The following is a 14,969-nucleotide window of genomic DNA, read 5'->3' as shown; positions in this document are numbered from 1 at the left end:
CTCCTGTAGTGCCCCCTGTATATTACCAGCGATGAGGACATCACATGGGGTGAATGTGCCCGCACTCCTGTAGTGCCCCCTGTATATTACCAGCGATGATAAGGACATCACATGGGGTGAATGTGCCCGCACTCCTGTAGTGCCCCCTGTATATTACCAGCGATGATAAGGACATCACATGGGGTGAATGTGCCCGCACTCCTGTAGTGCCCCCTGTATATTACCAGCGATGATAAGGACATCACATGGGGTGAATGTGCCCGCACTTCTGTAGTGCCCCCTGTATATTACCAGCGATGATCAGGACATCACATGGGGTGAATGTGCCCGCACTTCTGTAGTGCCCCCAGTATATTACCAACGATGATAAGGACATCACATGGGGTGAATGTGCCCGCACTTCTGTAGTGCCCCCTGTATATTACCAGTGATGATAAGGACATCACATGGGGTGAATGTGCCCGCACTTCTGTAGTGCCCCCGGTATATTACCAGCGATGATAAGGACATCACATGGGGTGAATGTGCCCGCACTTCTGTAGTGCCCCCGGTATATTACCAGCGATGATAAGGACATCACATGGGGTGAATGTGCCCGCACTCCTGTAGTGCCCCCTGTATATTACCAGCGATAATAAGGACATCACAAGGGGTGAATGTGCCCGCACTCCTGTAGTGCCCCCGGTATCTGACCAGCGATGATAAGGACATCACATGGGGTGAATGTGCCCGCACTCCTGTAGTGCCCCCGGTATATTACCAGCGATGATAAGGACATCATATGGGGTTTATGTGCCCGCACTCCTGTAGTGCCCCCTGTATATTACCAGCGATGATAAGGACATCACATGGGGTGAATGTGCCCGCACTTCTGTAGTGCCCCCTGTATCTTACCAGCGATGATAAGGACATCACATGGGGTGAATGTGCTCGCACTCCTGTAGTGCCCCCTGTATCTTACCAGCGATGATCAGGACATCACATGGGGTGAATGTGCCCGCACTTCTGTAGTGCCCCCTGTATATTACCAGTGATGATAAGGACATCACATGGGGTGAATGTGCCCGCACTCCTGTAGTGCCCCCGGTATATTACCAGCGATGAGGACATCACATGGGGTGAATGTGCCCGCACTCCTGTAGTGCCCCCTGTATCTTACCAGCGATGATAAGGACATCACATGGGGTGAATGTGCCCGCACTCCTGTAGTGCCCCCTGTATATTACCAGCGATGATAAGGACATCACATGGGGTGAATGTGCCCGCACTCCTGTAGTGCCCCCTGTATATTACCAGCGATGATAAGGACATCACATGGGGTGAATGTGCCCGCACTTCTGTAGTGCCCCCTGTATATTACCAGTGATGATAAGGACATCACATGGGGTGAATGTGCCCGCACTTCTGTAGTGCCCCCTGTATATTACCAGCGATGATAAGGACATCACATGGGGTGAATGTGCCCGCACTCCTGTAGTGCCCCCTGTATATTACCAGCGATGATAAGGACATCACATGGGGTGAATGTGCCCGCACTCCAGTAGTGCCCCCTGTATATTACCAGCGATGATAAGGACATCACATGGGGTGAATGTGCCCGCACTCCTGTAGTGTCCCCTGTATATTACCAGCGATAAGGACATCACATGGGGTGAATGTGCCCGCACTTCTGTAGTGCCCCCTGTATATTACCAGCGATGATAAGGACATCACATGGGGTGAATGTGCCCGCACTCCTGTAGTGCCCCCTGTATATTACCAGCGATGAGGACATCACATGGGGTGAATGTGCCCGCACTCCTGTAGTGCCCCCAGTATATTACCAGCGATGATAAGGACATCACATGGGGTGAATGTGCCCGCACTCCTGTAGTGCCCCCTGTATATTACCAGCGATGATAAGGACATCACATGGGGTGAATGTGCCCGCACTCCTGTAGTGCCCCCTGTATCTTACCAGTGATGATAAGGACATCACATGGGGTGAATGTGCCCGCACTCCTGTAGTGCCCCCTGTATATTACCAGCGATGATAAGGACATCACATGGGGTGAATGTGCCCGCACTCCTGTAGTGCCCCCGGTATATTACCAGCGATGATAAGGACATCACATGGGGTGAATGTGCCCGCACTCCTGTAGTGCCCCCTGTATATTACCAGCGATGATAAGGACATCACATGGGGTGAATGTGCCCGCACTCCTGTAGTGCCCCCAGTATATTACCAGTGATGATAAGGACATCACATGGGGTGAATGTGCCCGCACTCCTGTAGTGCCCCCTGTATATTACCAGCGATGATAAGGACATCACATGGGGTGAATGTGCCCGCACTCCTGTAGTGCCCCCTGTATATTACCAGTGATGATAAGGACATCACATGGGGTGAATGTGCCCGCACTCCTGTAGTGCCCCCTGTATATTACCAGCGATGATAAGGACATCACATGGGGTGAATGTGCCCGCACTCCTGTAGTGCCCCCAGTATATTACCAGCGATGATAAGGACATCACATGGGTGAATGTGCCCGCACTCCTGTAGTGCCCCCGGTATATTACCAGCGATGATAAGGACATCACATGGGGTGAATGTGCCCGCACTCCTGTAGTGCCCCCTGTATATTACCAGCGATGATAAGGACATCACATGGGGTGAATGTGCCCGCACTCCTGTAGTGCCCCCGGTATATTACCAGCGATGAGGACATCACATGGGGTGAATGTGCCCGCACTCCTGTAGTGCCCCCTGTATATTACCAGCGATGATAAGGACATCACATGGGGTGAATGTGCCCGCACTCCTGTAGTGCCCCCTGTATATTACCAGCGATGATAAGGACATCACATGGGGTGAATGTGCCCGCACTCCTGTAGTGCCCCCTGTATATTACCAGTGATGATAAGGACATCACATGGGGTGAATGTGCCCGCACTCCTGTAGTGCCCCCTGTATATTACCAGCGATGATAAGGACATCACAAGGGGTGAATGTGCCCGCACTCCTGTAGTGCCCCCAGTATATTACCAGTGATGATAAGGACATCACATGGGGTTTATGTGCCCGCACTCCTGTAGTGCCCCCTGTATATTACCAGTGATGATAAGGACATCATATGGGGTGAATGTGCCCGCACTCCTGTAGTGCCCCCGGTATATTACCAGTGATGATAAGGACATCACATGGGGTGAATGTGCCCGCACTCCTGTAGTGCCCCCGGTATATTACCAGTGATGATAAGGACATCACATGGGGTGAATGTGCCCGCACTCCTGTAGTGCCCCCGGTATATTACCAGTGATGATAAGGACATCACATGGGGTGAATGTGCCCGCACTTCTGTAGTGCCCCCTGTATATTACCAGTGATGATAAGGACATCACATGGGGTGAATGTGCCCGCACTTCTGTAGTGCCCCCTGTATATTACCAGTGATGATAAGGACATCACATGGGGTGAATGTGCCCGCACTCCTGTAGTGCCCCCTGTATATTACCAGCGATGATAAGGACATCACATGGGGTGAATGTGCCCGCACTCCTGTAGTGCCCCCTGTATATTACCAGCGATGATAAGGACATCACATGGGGTGAATGTGCCCGCACTCCTGTAGTGCCCCCTGTATATTACCAGCGATGATAAGGACATCACATGGGGTGAATGTGCCCGCACTCCAGTAATGCCCCCGGTATATTACCAGCGATGATAAGGACATCACATGGGGTGAATGTGCCCGCACTCCTGTAGTGCCCCCTGTATCTTACCAGCGATGATAAGGACATCACATGGGGTGAATGTGCCCGCACTCCTGTAGTGCCCCCTGTATATTACCAGTGATGATAAGGACATCACATGGGGTGAATGTGCCCGCACTCCTGTAGTGCCCCCTGTATATTACCAGCGATGATAAGGACATCACATGGGGTGAATGTGCTCGCACTCCTGTAGTGCCCCCTGTATATTACCAGCGATGATAAGGACATCACATGGGGTGAATGTGCCCGCACTCCTGTAGTGCCCCCTGTATATTACCAGCGATGATAAGGACATCACATGGGGTGAATGTGCCCGCACTCCTGTAGTGCCCCCTGTATATTACCAGTGATGATAAGGACATCACATGGGGTGAATGTGCCCGCACTCCTGTAGTGCCCCCTGTATATTACCAGCGATGAGGACATCACATGGGGTGAATGTGCCCGCACTCCTGTAGTGCCCCCTGTATATTACCAGCGATGATAAGGACATCACATGGGGTGAATGTGCCCGCACTTCTGTAGTGCCCCCTGTATATTACCAGTGATGATAAGGACATCACATGGGGTGAATGTGCCCGCACTCCTGTAGTGCCCCCTGTATATTACCAGCGATGAGGACATCACATGGGGTGAATGTGCCCGCACTCCTGTAGTGCCCCCTGTATATTACCAGTGATGATAAGGACATCACATGGGGTGAATGTGCCCGCACTCCTGTAGTGCCCCCTGTATATTACCAGTGATGATAAGGACATCACATGGGGTGAATGTGCCCGCACTCCTGTAGTGCCCCCGGTATCTTACCAGTGATGATAAGGACATCACATGGGGTGAATGTGCCCGCACTCCTGTAGTGCCCCCTGTATATTACCAGCGATGATAAGGACATCACATGGGGTGAATGTGCCCGCACTCCTGTAGTGCCCCCAGTATATTACCAGTGATGATAAGGACATCACATGGGGTGAATGTGCCCGCACTCCTGTAGTGCCCCCAGTATATTACCAGCGATGATAAGGACATCACATGGGGTGAATGTGCCCGCACTCCTGTAGTGCCCCCTGTATATTACCAGTGATGATAAGGACATCACATGGGGTGAATGTGCCCGCACTCCTGTAGTGCCCCCAGTATATTACCAGCGATGATAAGGACATCACATGGGGTGAATGTGCCCGCACTTCTGTAGTGCCCCCTGTATATTACCAGCGATGATAAGGACATCACATGGGGTGAATGTGCCCGCACTCCTGTAGTGCCCCCAGTATATTACCAGCGATGATAAGGACATCACATGGGGTGAATGTGCCCGCACTCCTGTAGTGCCCCCTGTATATTACCAGCGATGATAAGGACATCACATGGGGTGAATGTGCCCGCACTCCTGTAGTGCCCCCTGTATATTACCAGCGATGATAAGGACATCACATGGGGTGAATGTGCCCGCACTCCTGTAGTGCCCCCTGTATATTACCAGCGATGATAAGGACATCACATGGGGTGAATGTGCCCGCACTCCTGTAGTGCCCCCTGTATATTACCAGCGATGATAAGGACATCACATGGGGTGAATGTGCCCGCACTCCTGTAGTGCCCCCGGTATCTTACCAGCGATGATAAGGACATCACATGGGGTGAATGTGCCCGCACTCCTGTAGTGCCCCCTGTATATTACCAGCGATGATAAGGACATCACATGGGGTGAATGTGCCTGCACTCCTGTAGTGCCCCCTGTATATTACCAGTGATGATAAGGACATCACATGGGGTGAATGTGCCCGCACTCCTGTAGTGCCCCCTGTATATTACCAGCGATGATAAGGACATCACATGGGGTGAATGTGCCCGCACTCCTGTAGTGCCCCCTGTATATTACCAGCGATGATAAGGACATCACATGGGGTGAATGTGCCCGCACTCCTGTAGTGCCCCCTGTATATTACCAGCGATGATAAGGACATCACATGGGGTGAATGTGCCCGCACTCCTGTAGTGCCCCCGGTATATTACCAGTGATGATAAGGACATCACATGGGGTGAATGTGCCCGCACTTCTGTAGTGCCCCCTGTATATTACCAGCGATGATCAGGACATCACATAGGGTGAATGTGCTCGCACTCCTGTAGTGCCCCCAGTATATTACCAGTGATGATAAGGACATCATATGGGGTGAATGTGCCCGCACTCCTGTAGTGCCCCCGGTATATTACCAACGATGATAAGGACATCACATGGGGTGAATGTGCCCGCACTTCTGTAGTGCCCCCGGTATATTACCAGCGATGATAAGGACATCACATGGGGTGAATGTGCCCGCACTTCTGTAGTGCCCCCGGTATATTACCAGCGATGATAAGGACATCACATGGGGTGAATGTGCCCGCACTTCTGTAGTGCCCCCTGTATATTACCAGCGATAATAAGGACATCACATGGGGTGAATGTGCCCGCACTCCTGTAGTGCCCCCTGTATATTACCAGCGATGATAAGGACATCACATGGGGTGAATGTGCCCGCACTTCTGTAGTGCCCCCGGTATATTACCAGCGATGATAAGGACATCACATGGGGTGAATGTGCTCGCACTCCTGTAGTGCCCCCTGTATATTACCAGCGATGATAAGGACATCACATGGGGTGAATGTGCCCGCACTCCTGTAGTGCCCCCTGTATATTACCAGCGATAATAAGGACATCACAAGGGGTGAATGTGCCCGCACTTCTGTAGTGCCCCCGGTATCTGACCAGCGATGAGGACATCACATGGGGTGAATGTGCTCGCACTTCTGTAGTGCCCCCAGTATATTACCAGCGATAATAAGGACATCACATGGGGTGAATGTGCCCGCACTCCTGTAGTGCCCCCTGTATATTACCAGCGATGATAAGGACATCACATGGGGTGAATGTGCCCGCACTCCTGTAGTGCCCCCTGTATATTACCAGCGATGATAAGGACATCACATGGGGTGAATGTGCCCGCACTCCAGTAATGCCCCCGGTATCTTACCAGCGATGATAAGGACATCACATGGGGTGAATGTGCCCGCACTCCTGTAGTGCCCCCAGTATATTACCAGCGATGATAAGGACATCACATGGGGTGAATGTGCCCGCACTCCTGTAGTGCCCCCAGTATATTACCAGCGATGATAAGGACATCACATGGGGTGAATGTGCCCGCACTCCTGTAGTGCCCCCGGTATATTACCAGCGATGATAAGGACATCACATGGGGTGAATGTGCCCGCACTCCTGTAGTGCCCCCTGTATATTACCAGCGATGATAAGGACATCACATGGGGTGAATGTGCCCGCACTTCTGTAGAGCCCCCTGTATATTACCAGCGATGATAAGGACATCACATGGGGTGAATGTGCCGGCACTCCTGTAGTGCCCCCTGTATATTACCAGCGATGATAAGGACATCACATGGGGTGAATGTGCCCGCACTCCTGTAGTGCCCCCGGTATATTACCAGCGATGATAAGGACATCACATGGGGTGAATGTGCCCGCACTCCTGTAGTGCCCCCTGTATATTACCAGCGATGATAAGGACATCACATGGGGTGAATGTGCCCGCACTCCTGTAGTGCCCCCTGTATATTACCAGTGATGATAAGGACATCACATGGGGTGAATGTGCCCGCACTCCTGTAGTGCCCCCTGTATATTACCAGCGATGATCAGGACATCACATGGGGTGAATGTGCCCGCACTCCTGTAGTGCCCCCGGTATATTACCAGCGATGATAAGGACATCACATGGGGTGAATGTGCCCGCACTCCTGTAGAGCCCCCGGTATCTTACCAGCGATGAACAGACCCATGCTGACCAAAGCCAACCATGCCAGTGGATCGGTGGGGCCGTCCGCCATTTCCCCGGGGCTCGTCACGCCTGATGAGTTGTTCACATGCGCCACACTGATTCTAAAATACACCCCAAACAAGGCGGTGCTGATCGCCATAACGACCCCTGGAGAGAGAAAATAGGAGCTGCTGTATGGGGCAGGTGTGAAGGATTAGGGGTATCCAGTGGGGCAACAATCAGAATTGTTATATTATCCTCCGAATGCCAGATCACCTGACCAAAGTAGCCATGGTGACATCACTATAAATGGCATCACCTGGCGAGTGTATGATGGGGCCCCGAGGTAATAGTATGAAGAACATCATCAGGAGCCCTCAGGGCCCATACAACACATCACCATTGTTAGAGCTCCACCTCCAAATCACAGACCACACCCCCCTATGTAGCATAAAAGTACCTGAGATGACCAAAAGGACCTTCCTCCCAGCCCGGTCCATGATGAGCGCAGCCACCGCTGTGAACACCACCTGCACCAGCCCAACAATAACCGAAGCCAAGCTACTGTTCTGAAAAACATGGCGAAACGATATATATGAGAGGAGGGCGGAGCTTACACCAGAGTCACCGACACCGCAGCTTACCTGGAACTTTGCTTCCTCAAATATCATATCGGCATAGAACATGATGGCGTTAATGCCGGTGGCCTGCTGGAAAAACATGAGTAGGATGCCGATGATGAATGGTTTGTATATAGACGGTGCCATGAAATCCGCCATCTTTAACCCATCCTCCTGAGGAGACAAGAACATCAGCAAAGTACAACTGTGATAGGCAGCATCCACCCCCGAGATAGTACCGTCCACCCCCGAGATAGTACCGTCCACCCCCGAGATAGTACCGTCCACCCCCGAGATAGTACCGTCCCGAAAGAGCATCCACCACCTAGATAGTACCGCCCCAATACAGCATACTGCCAAGACAGTGTCCACCCCCGAGATAGGCAGCATACAGCCTGTGTAATAGGAAACATAGCCCCTGACACCCCAGTGATCCTTCCCCCTCTCACCTGCTGATCCCCGCTGGCCTCGATTTGCCGGTATTCCCACTCATGGTCCACATCTGGCCCTCGCAGAAAGTGCAGAGCAGCCATCGCCTCTGCTCGTCTCTCCTGGTTGATGAGATATCGTGGGGTCTCGGGCATGAAGCACATTAAAATCACCATGAGGACAGGGGGCACAGAGCAGACCACCGCCAGCCAGCGCCAGCTCACGACCATTCCTACACAGAGACAAACCAATACATTAAGCTACAATAACCCTGTGAACTCCTCCCCCATTCAACATTACCTGCAATATAAGCTCCTACAATTCCAGTGACCACCATCAGCTGTACGCAGGAGCCCAACATCCCTCGGACCCCGGAGTGTGACGTCTCTGAAATATACACCTACAAAGGGGAGGACAGAAGTTAGGGTGCAATCAAACATCCCAATGTAGACCGGGCCCTGATCTTACTATGTGGATCCGGACAATGTAGACCGGGCCCTGATCTTACTATGTGGATCCGGACAATGTAGACCGGGCCCTGATCTTACTATGTGGATCCGGACAATGTAGACCGGCACTGATCTTACTATGAGGATCCGGACAATGTAGACCGGGTCCTGTTCTTACTATGTGGATCCGGACAATGTAGACCGGCACTGATCTTACTATGAGGATCCGGACAATGTAGACCGGGCCCTGTTCTTACTATGAGGATCCAGACAATGTAGACCGGGCCCTGTTCTTACTATGAGGATCCAGACAATGTAGACCGGGCCCTGTTCTTACTACGAGAGTCCAGACAATGTAGACCGGGCCCTGTTCTTACTATGATGATCCAGACAATGTAGACCGGGCCCTGTTCTTACTATGAGGATTCAGACAATGTAAACCAGGTCCTGATCTTACTATGAGGATCCAGACAATGTAGACCGGGCCCTGATCTTACTATGAGGATCCGGACAATGTAGACCGGGCCCTGTTCTTACTATGAGGATTCAGACAATGTAGAACGGGCCCTGATCTTACTATGAGGATCCGGACAATGTAGACCGGGCCCTGTTCTTACTATGTGGATCCAGACAATGTAGACCGGGTCCTGTTCTTACTATGAGGATCCAGACAATGTAGACAGGGTCCTGTTCTTACTATGTGGATCTGGACAATGTAGACCAGGCCCTGATCTTACTATGAGGATCCGGACAATGTAGACCGGGTCCTGTTCTTACTATGAGGATCCAGACAATGTAGACCGGGTCCTGTTCTTACTATGTGGATCCGGACAATGTAGACCAGGCCCTGATCTTACTATGAGGATACGGACAATGTAGACCGGGTCCTGTTCTTACTATGTGGATCCGGACAATGTAGACCAGACCCTGATCTTACTATGAGGATCCGGATAATGTAGACCGGGTCCTGTTCTTACTATGATGATCCAGACAATGTAGACCGGGCCCTGTTCTTACTATGAGGATTCAGACAATGTAGACCGGGTCCTGTTCTTACTATGAGGATCCAGACAATGTAAACCAGGTCCTGATCTTACTATGAGGATCCAGACAATGTAGACAGGGTCCTGTTCTTACTATGTGGATCTGGACAATGTAGACCAGGCCCTGATCTTACTATGAGGATCCGGACAATGTAGACCGGGCCCTGTTCTTACTATGAGGATTCAGACAATGTAGAACGGGCCCTGATCTTACTATGAGGATCCAGACAATGTAGACCGGGCCCTGTTCTTACTATGAGGATTCAGACAATGTAGAACGGGCCCTGATCTTACTATGAGGATCCGGACAATGTAGACCGGGCCCTGATCTTACTGTGAGGATCCGGACAATGTAGACCGGGCCCTGATCTTACTATGTGGATCCAGACAATGTAGACCGGGTCCTGTTCTTACTATGAGGATCCAGACAATGTAGACAGGGTCCTGTTCTTACTATGTGGATCTGGACAATGTAGACCAGGCCCTGATCTTACTATGAGGATCCGGACAATGTAGACCGGGTCCTGTTCTTACTATGAGGATCCAGACAATGTAGACCGGGTCCTGTTCTTACTATGTGGATCCGGACAATGTAGACCAGGCCCTGATCTTACTATGAGGATCCGGACAATGTAGACCGGGTCCTGTTCTTACTATGTGGATCCGGACAATGTAGACCAGGTCCTGTTCTTACTATGAGGATCCGGACAATGTAGACCGGGCCCTGATCTTACTTTGAGGATCCAGACAATGTAGACCGGGCCCTGTTCTTACTATGAGGATCCAGACAATGTAGACCGGGCCCTGACCTAACCAGGGGCTATGGCTGTCATACATATATTAGACAGGAGGATAAAGAATCAGAATAATGCACAAGCTTCACCATATTCTCCCATTTATAGGTCATGATGAGGGGGAAGGGTCATCTGAATATAGTTCCCCCCATACAGCAAAGAAATGTCACGATACTCACTGGGACCACCAAGGAGGTGACTCCGCTGGCAAGTCCGGACAACACGCGGCCACCCAGCAACATCCACATGTTTTGAGCAGATATGATCAGGGCGAAGCCAAGGACATAAGGAAAAGCGCAGAGCATGAGGCTGAGCTTCCGGCCCACGCGGTCCACCAGCCACCCACCAAGGATGCCCCCAGCAGCTGCACCAATGGTGACTATAGACTGTGGGGGAGAGAGGAGCATCAGTCAGGACAGTAACTGGACACAAGGGTGAGGAGGTATCCCCCACCATCTATAAGAGGAGACCCCCCACCACCATCTATAAGAGACCCCAACAATGAATCCCCCATCTAAAAGAGGAGACCCCCCCACCAGCTATAAGAGACCCCCACAATGAATCACCATCTATAAGATGAGACCCCCACAATGAATCCCCCATCTATAAGAGGAGACCCCCCCAACTATATGAGGAGACCCCAACAACGAATCCCCCCCATCTAAAAGAGGAGACCCCCCACCACCATCTATAAGAGACCCCAACAATGAATCCCCCATCTAAAAGAGGAGACCCCCCCCACCAGCTATAAGAGACCCCCACAATGAATCACCATCTATAAGATGAGACCCCCCACAATGAATCCCCCATCTATAAGAGGAGACCTCCCCAACTATATGAGGAGACCCCAACAACGAATCCCCCCCATCTAAAAGAGGAGACCCCCCCCCCATATATAAGAGGAGACCCCCCCCACCATCTATAAGAGGAGACGCCCCAAACTATACGAGGAGACCACAACAAGGAAACCCCATCTATGAGAGAAGACCCCCCCCATCTATAAGAGACCCCCACAATGAATCACCATCTATAAAGGAGACCCCCACAAAGAATCCCCCCATCTATAAGAGGAGACCCCCCAACTATACGAGGAGACCACAACAAGTAATCCCCATCAATGAGAGAAGAGACCCCCACAATGAATCACCATCTATAAGAGGAGACCCCCCCCACACCATATACCACATCTATAAAGAGGAGACCCCCCCCACACCATATACCACATCTATAAGAGGAGACCCCCCCCACACCATATACCACATCTATAGGAGGAGACCCCCACCCCCACACCACCATGACCCACATTTCCATAAGAGAGCTCACACCAAACCATGACGCCGTCTCTTGGTCCAGAATTAGCCGCGGATCCTCCGTGTTCTTCAAATCAGAGATGGCTGGAGAGCTGAACCCCAAGACAAAACCAAAGCTCAGGGGCCCCAACACTGCGCCAAGTGTGGCCAGGTACAGATTCCTGTTCTGGACATTGCTAGAGGAGGGACACAAAAGAGCAGGTCATGTGACTTAACCAGACAAAGAGAGCGGCCGAGGACTATACCAAACGGTAAAAGGACTGTATGACATCACAGAGGCCTCACCACACAGTAACAGGTGTGTATGACATCACAGAGGCCACACCACACAGTAACAGGACTGTATGACATCACAGAGGCCTCACCACACAGTAACAGGACTGTATGACATCACAGAGGCCTCACCACACAGTAACAGGACTGTATGACATCACAGAGGCCACACCACACAGTAACAGGTGTGTATGACATCACAGAGGCCTCACCACACAGTAACAGGACTGTATGACATCACAGAGGCCTCACCACACAGTAACAGGACTGTATGACATCACAGAGGCCACACCACACAGTAACAGGTGTGTATGACATCACAGAGGCCTCACCACACAGTAACAGGTGTGTATGACATCACAGAGGCCTCACCACACAGTAACAGGACTGTATGACATCACAGAGGCCTCACCACACAGTAACAGGACTGTATGACATCACAGAGGCCACACCACACAGTAACAGGTGTGTATGACATCACAGAGGCCTCACCACACAGTAACAGGTGTGTATGACATCACAGAGGCCTCACCACACAGTAACAGGACTGTATGACATCACAGAGGCCTCACCACACAGTAACAGGACTGTATGACATCACAGAGGCCTCACCACACAGTAACAGGTGTGTATGACATCACAGAGGCCTCACCACACAGTAACAGGTGTGTATGACATCACAGAGGCCTCACCACACAGTAACAGGACTGTATGACATCACAGAGGCCACACCACACAGTAACAGGACTGTATGACATCACAGAAGCTTCACCACACAGTAACAGGACTGTATTACATCACAGAGGCCACACCACACAGTAACAGGTGTGTATGACATCACAGAGGCCTCACCACACAGTAACAGGTGTGTATGACATCACAGAGGCCACACCACACAGTAACAGGACTGTATTACATCACAGAGGCCTCACCACACAGTAACAGGTGTGCATGACATCACAGAGGCCTCACCACACAGTAACAGGTGTGTATGACATCACAGAGGCCACACCACACAGTAACAGGTGTGTATGACATCACAGAGGCCTCACCACACAGTAACAGGTGTGTATGACATCACAGAGGCCTCATCACACAGTAACAGGACTGTATGACATCACAGAGGCCTCACCACACAGTAACAGGACTGTATGACATCACAGAGGCCTCACCACACAGTAACAGGTGTGTATGACATCACAGAGGCCTCACCACACAGTAACAGGACTGTATTACATCACAGAGGCCTCACCACACAGTAACAGGTGTGTATGACATCACAGAGGCTTCACCACACAGTAACAGGTGTGTATGACATCACAGAGGCCTCACCACACAGTAACATGACATCACAGAGGCCTCACCACACAGTAACAGAACTGTATTACATCACAGAGGCCTCACCACACAGTAACATGACTGTATTACATCACAGAGGCCTCACCAAACGGTAACAGGACTGTATGACATCACAGAAGCTTCACCACACAGTAACAGGTGTGTATGACATCACAGAGGCCTCACCACACAGTAACAGGACTGTATTACATCACAGAGGCCTCACCACACAGCAACAGGACTGTATGACATCACAGAGGCCTCACCACACAGTAACAGGACTGTATGACATCACAGAAGCTTCACCACACAGTAACAGGTGTGTATGACATCACAGAGGCCACACCAAACGGTAACAGAACTGTATGACATCACAGAGGCCTCACCAAACGGTAACAGGACTGTATGACATCACAGAGGCCTCACCACACAGTAACAGGACTGTATGACATCACAGAGGCCTCACCACACAGTAACAGGTGTGTATGACATCACAGAGGCCTCACCACACAGTAACAGGACTGTATTACATCACAGAGGCCGCACCACACAGTAACAGGTGTGTATGACATCACAGAGGCCGCACCACACAGTAACAGGACTGTATGACATCACAGAGGCCTCAATACACAGTAACAGGACTGTATGACATCACAGAGGCCTCACCACACAGTAACAGGACTGTATTACATCACAGAGGCCTCACCAAACGGTAACAGGACTGTATGACATCACAGAGGCCTCACCACACAGTAACAGGTGTGTATGACATCACAGAGGCCTCACCACACAGTAACAGGACTGTATGACATCACAGAGGCCTCACCACACAGTAACAGGACTGTATTACATCACAGAGGCCTCACCACACAGTAACAGGACTGTATGACATCACCGAGGCCTCACCACACAGTAACAGGACTGTATTACATCACAGAGGCCTCACCACACAGTAACAGGACTGTATGACATCACAGAGGCCTCACCACACAGTAACAGGACTGCATGACATCACAGAGGCCTCACCACACAGTAACAGGACTGTATGACATCACAGAGGCCTCACCACCCAGTAACAGGACTGTATTACATCACAGAGGCCTCACCAAACGGTAACAGGACTGTATGACATCACAGAGGCCTC

At 51.2% G+C, this 14,969-nt stretch overlaps 1 protein-coding gene across 2 annotated transcripts in view; it reads right to left on the bottom strand.

The window, feature by feature from the left end:
* Positions 1-12,390, bottom strand: part of SLC2A8 (solute carrier family 2 member 8) — a gene marked incomplete at its 5' end in the record, with an annotated part of 52,318 nt that extends 39,928 nt beyond the window's left edge. The window contains 7 exon segments of one of the 2 annotated variants that reach the window (XM_056552770.1): positions 7,573-7,737; positions 8,030-8,138; positions 8,214-8,363; positions 8,639-8,850; positions 8,919-9,018; positions 11,084-11,290; positions 12,228-12,390. In XM_056552770.1, the coding sequence (XP_056408745.1) occupies positions 7,573-7,737; positions 8,030-8,138; positions 8,214-8,363; positions 8,639-8,850; positions 8,919-9,018; positions 11,084-11,290; positions 12,228-12,390 (1,106 nt within the window). 2 annotated transcript variants of the gene reach the window in all.
* Positions 12,391-14,969: the final 2,579 nt, after the last annotated feature.

This window comes from Hyla sarda, unplaced genomic scaffold, assembly GCF_029499605.1.
Source record: "Hyla sarda isolate aHylSar1 unplaced genomic scaffold, aHylSar1.hap1 scaffold_1892, whole genome shotgun sequence".
Classification (NCBI taxonomy): domain Eukaryota; kingdom Metazoa; phylum Chordata; class Amphibia; order Anura; family Hylidae; genus Hyla; species Hyla sarda.
The sequence above is the reverse complement of the archived record's forward strand: the minus strand, read 5'-3'. Positions and strand labels throughout refer to the sequence as shown.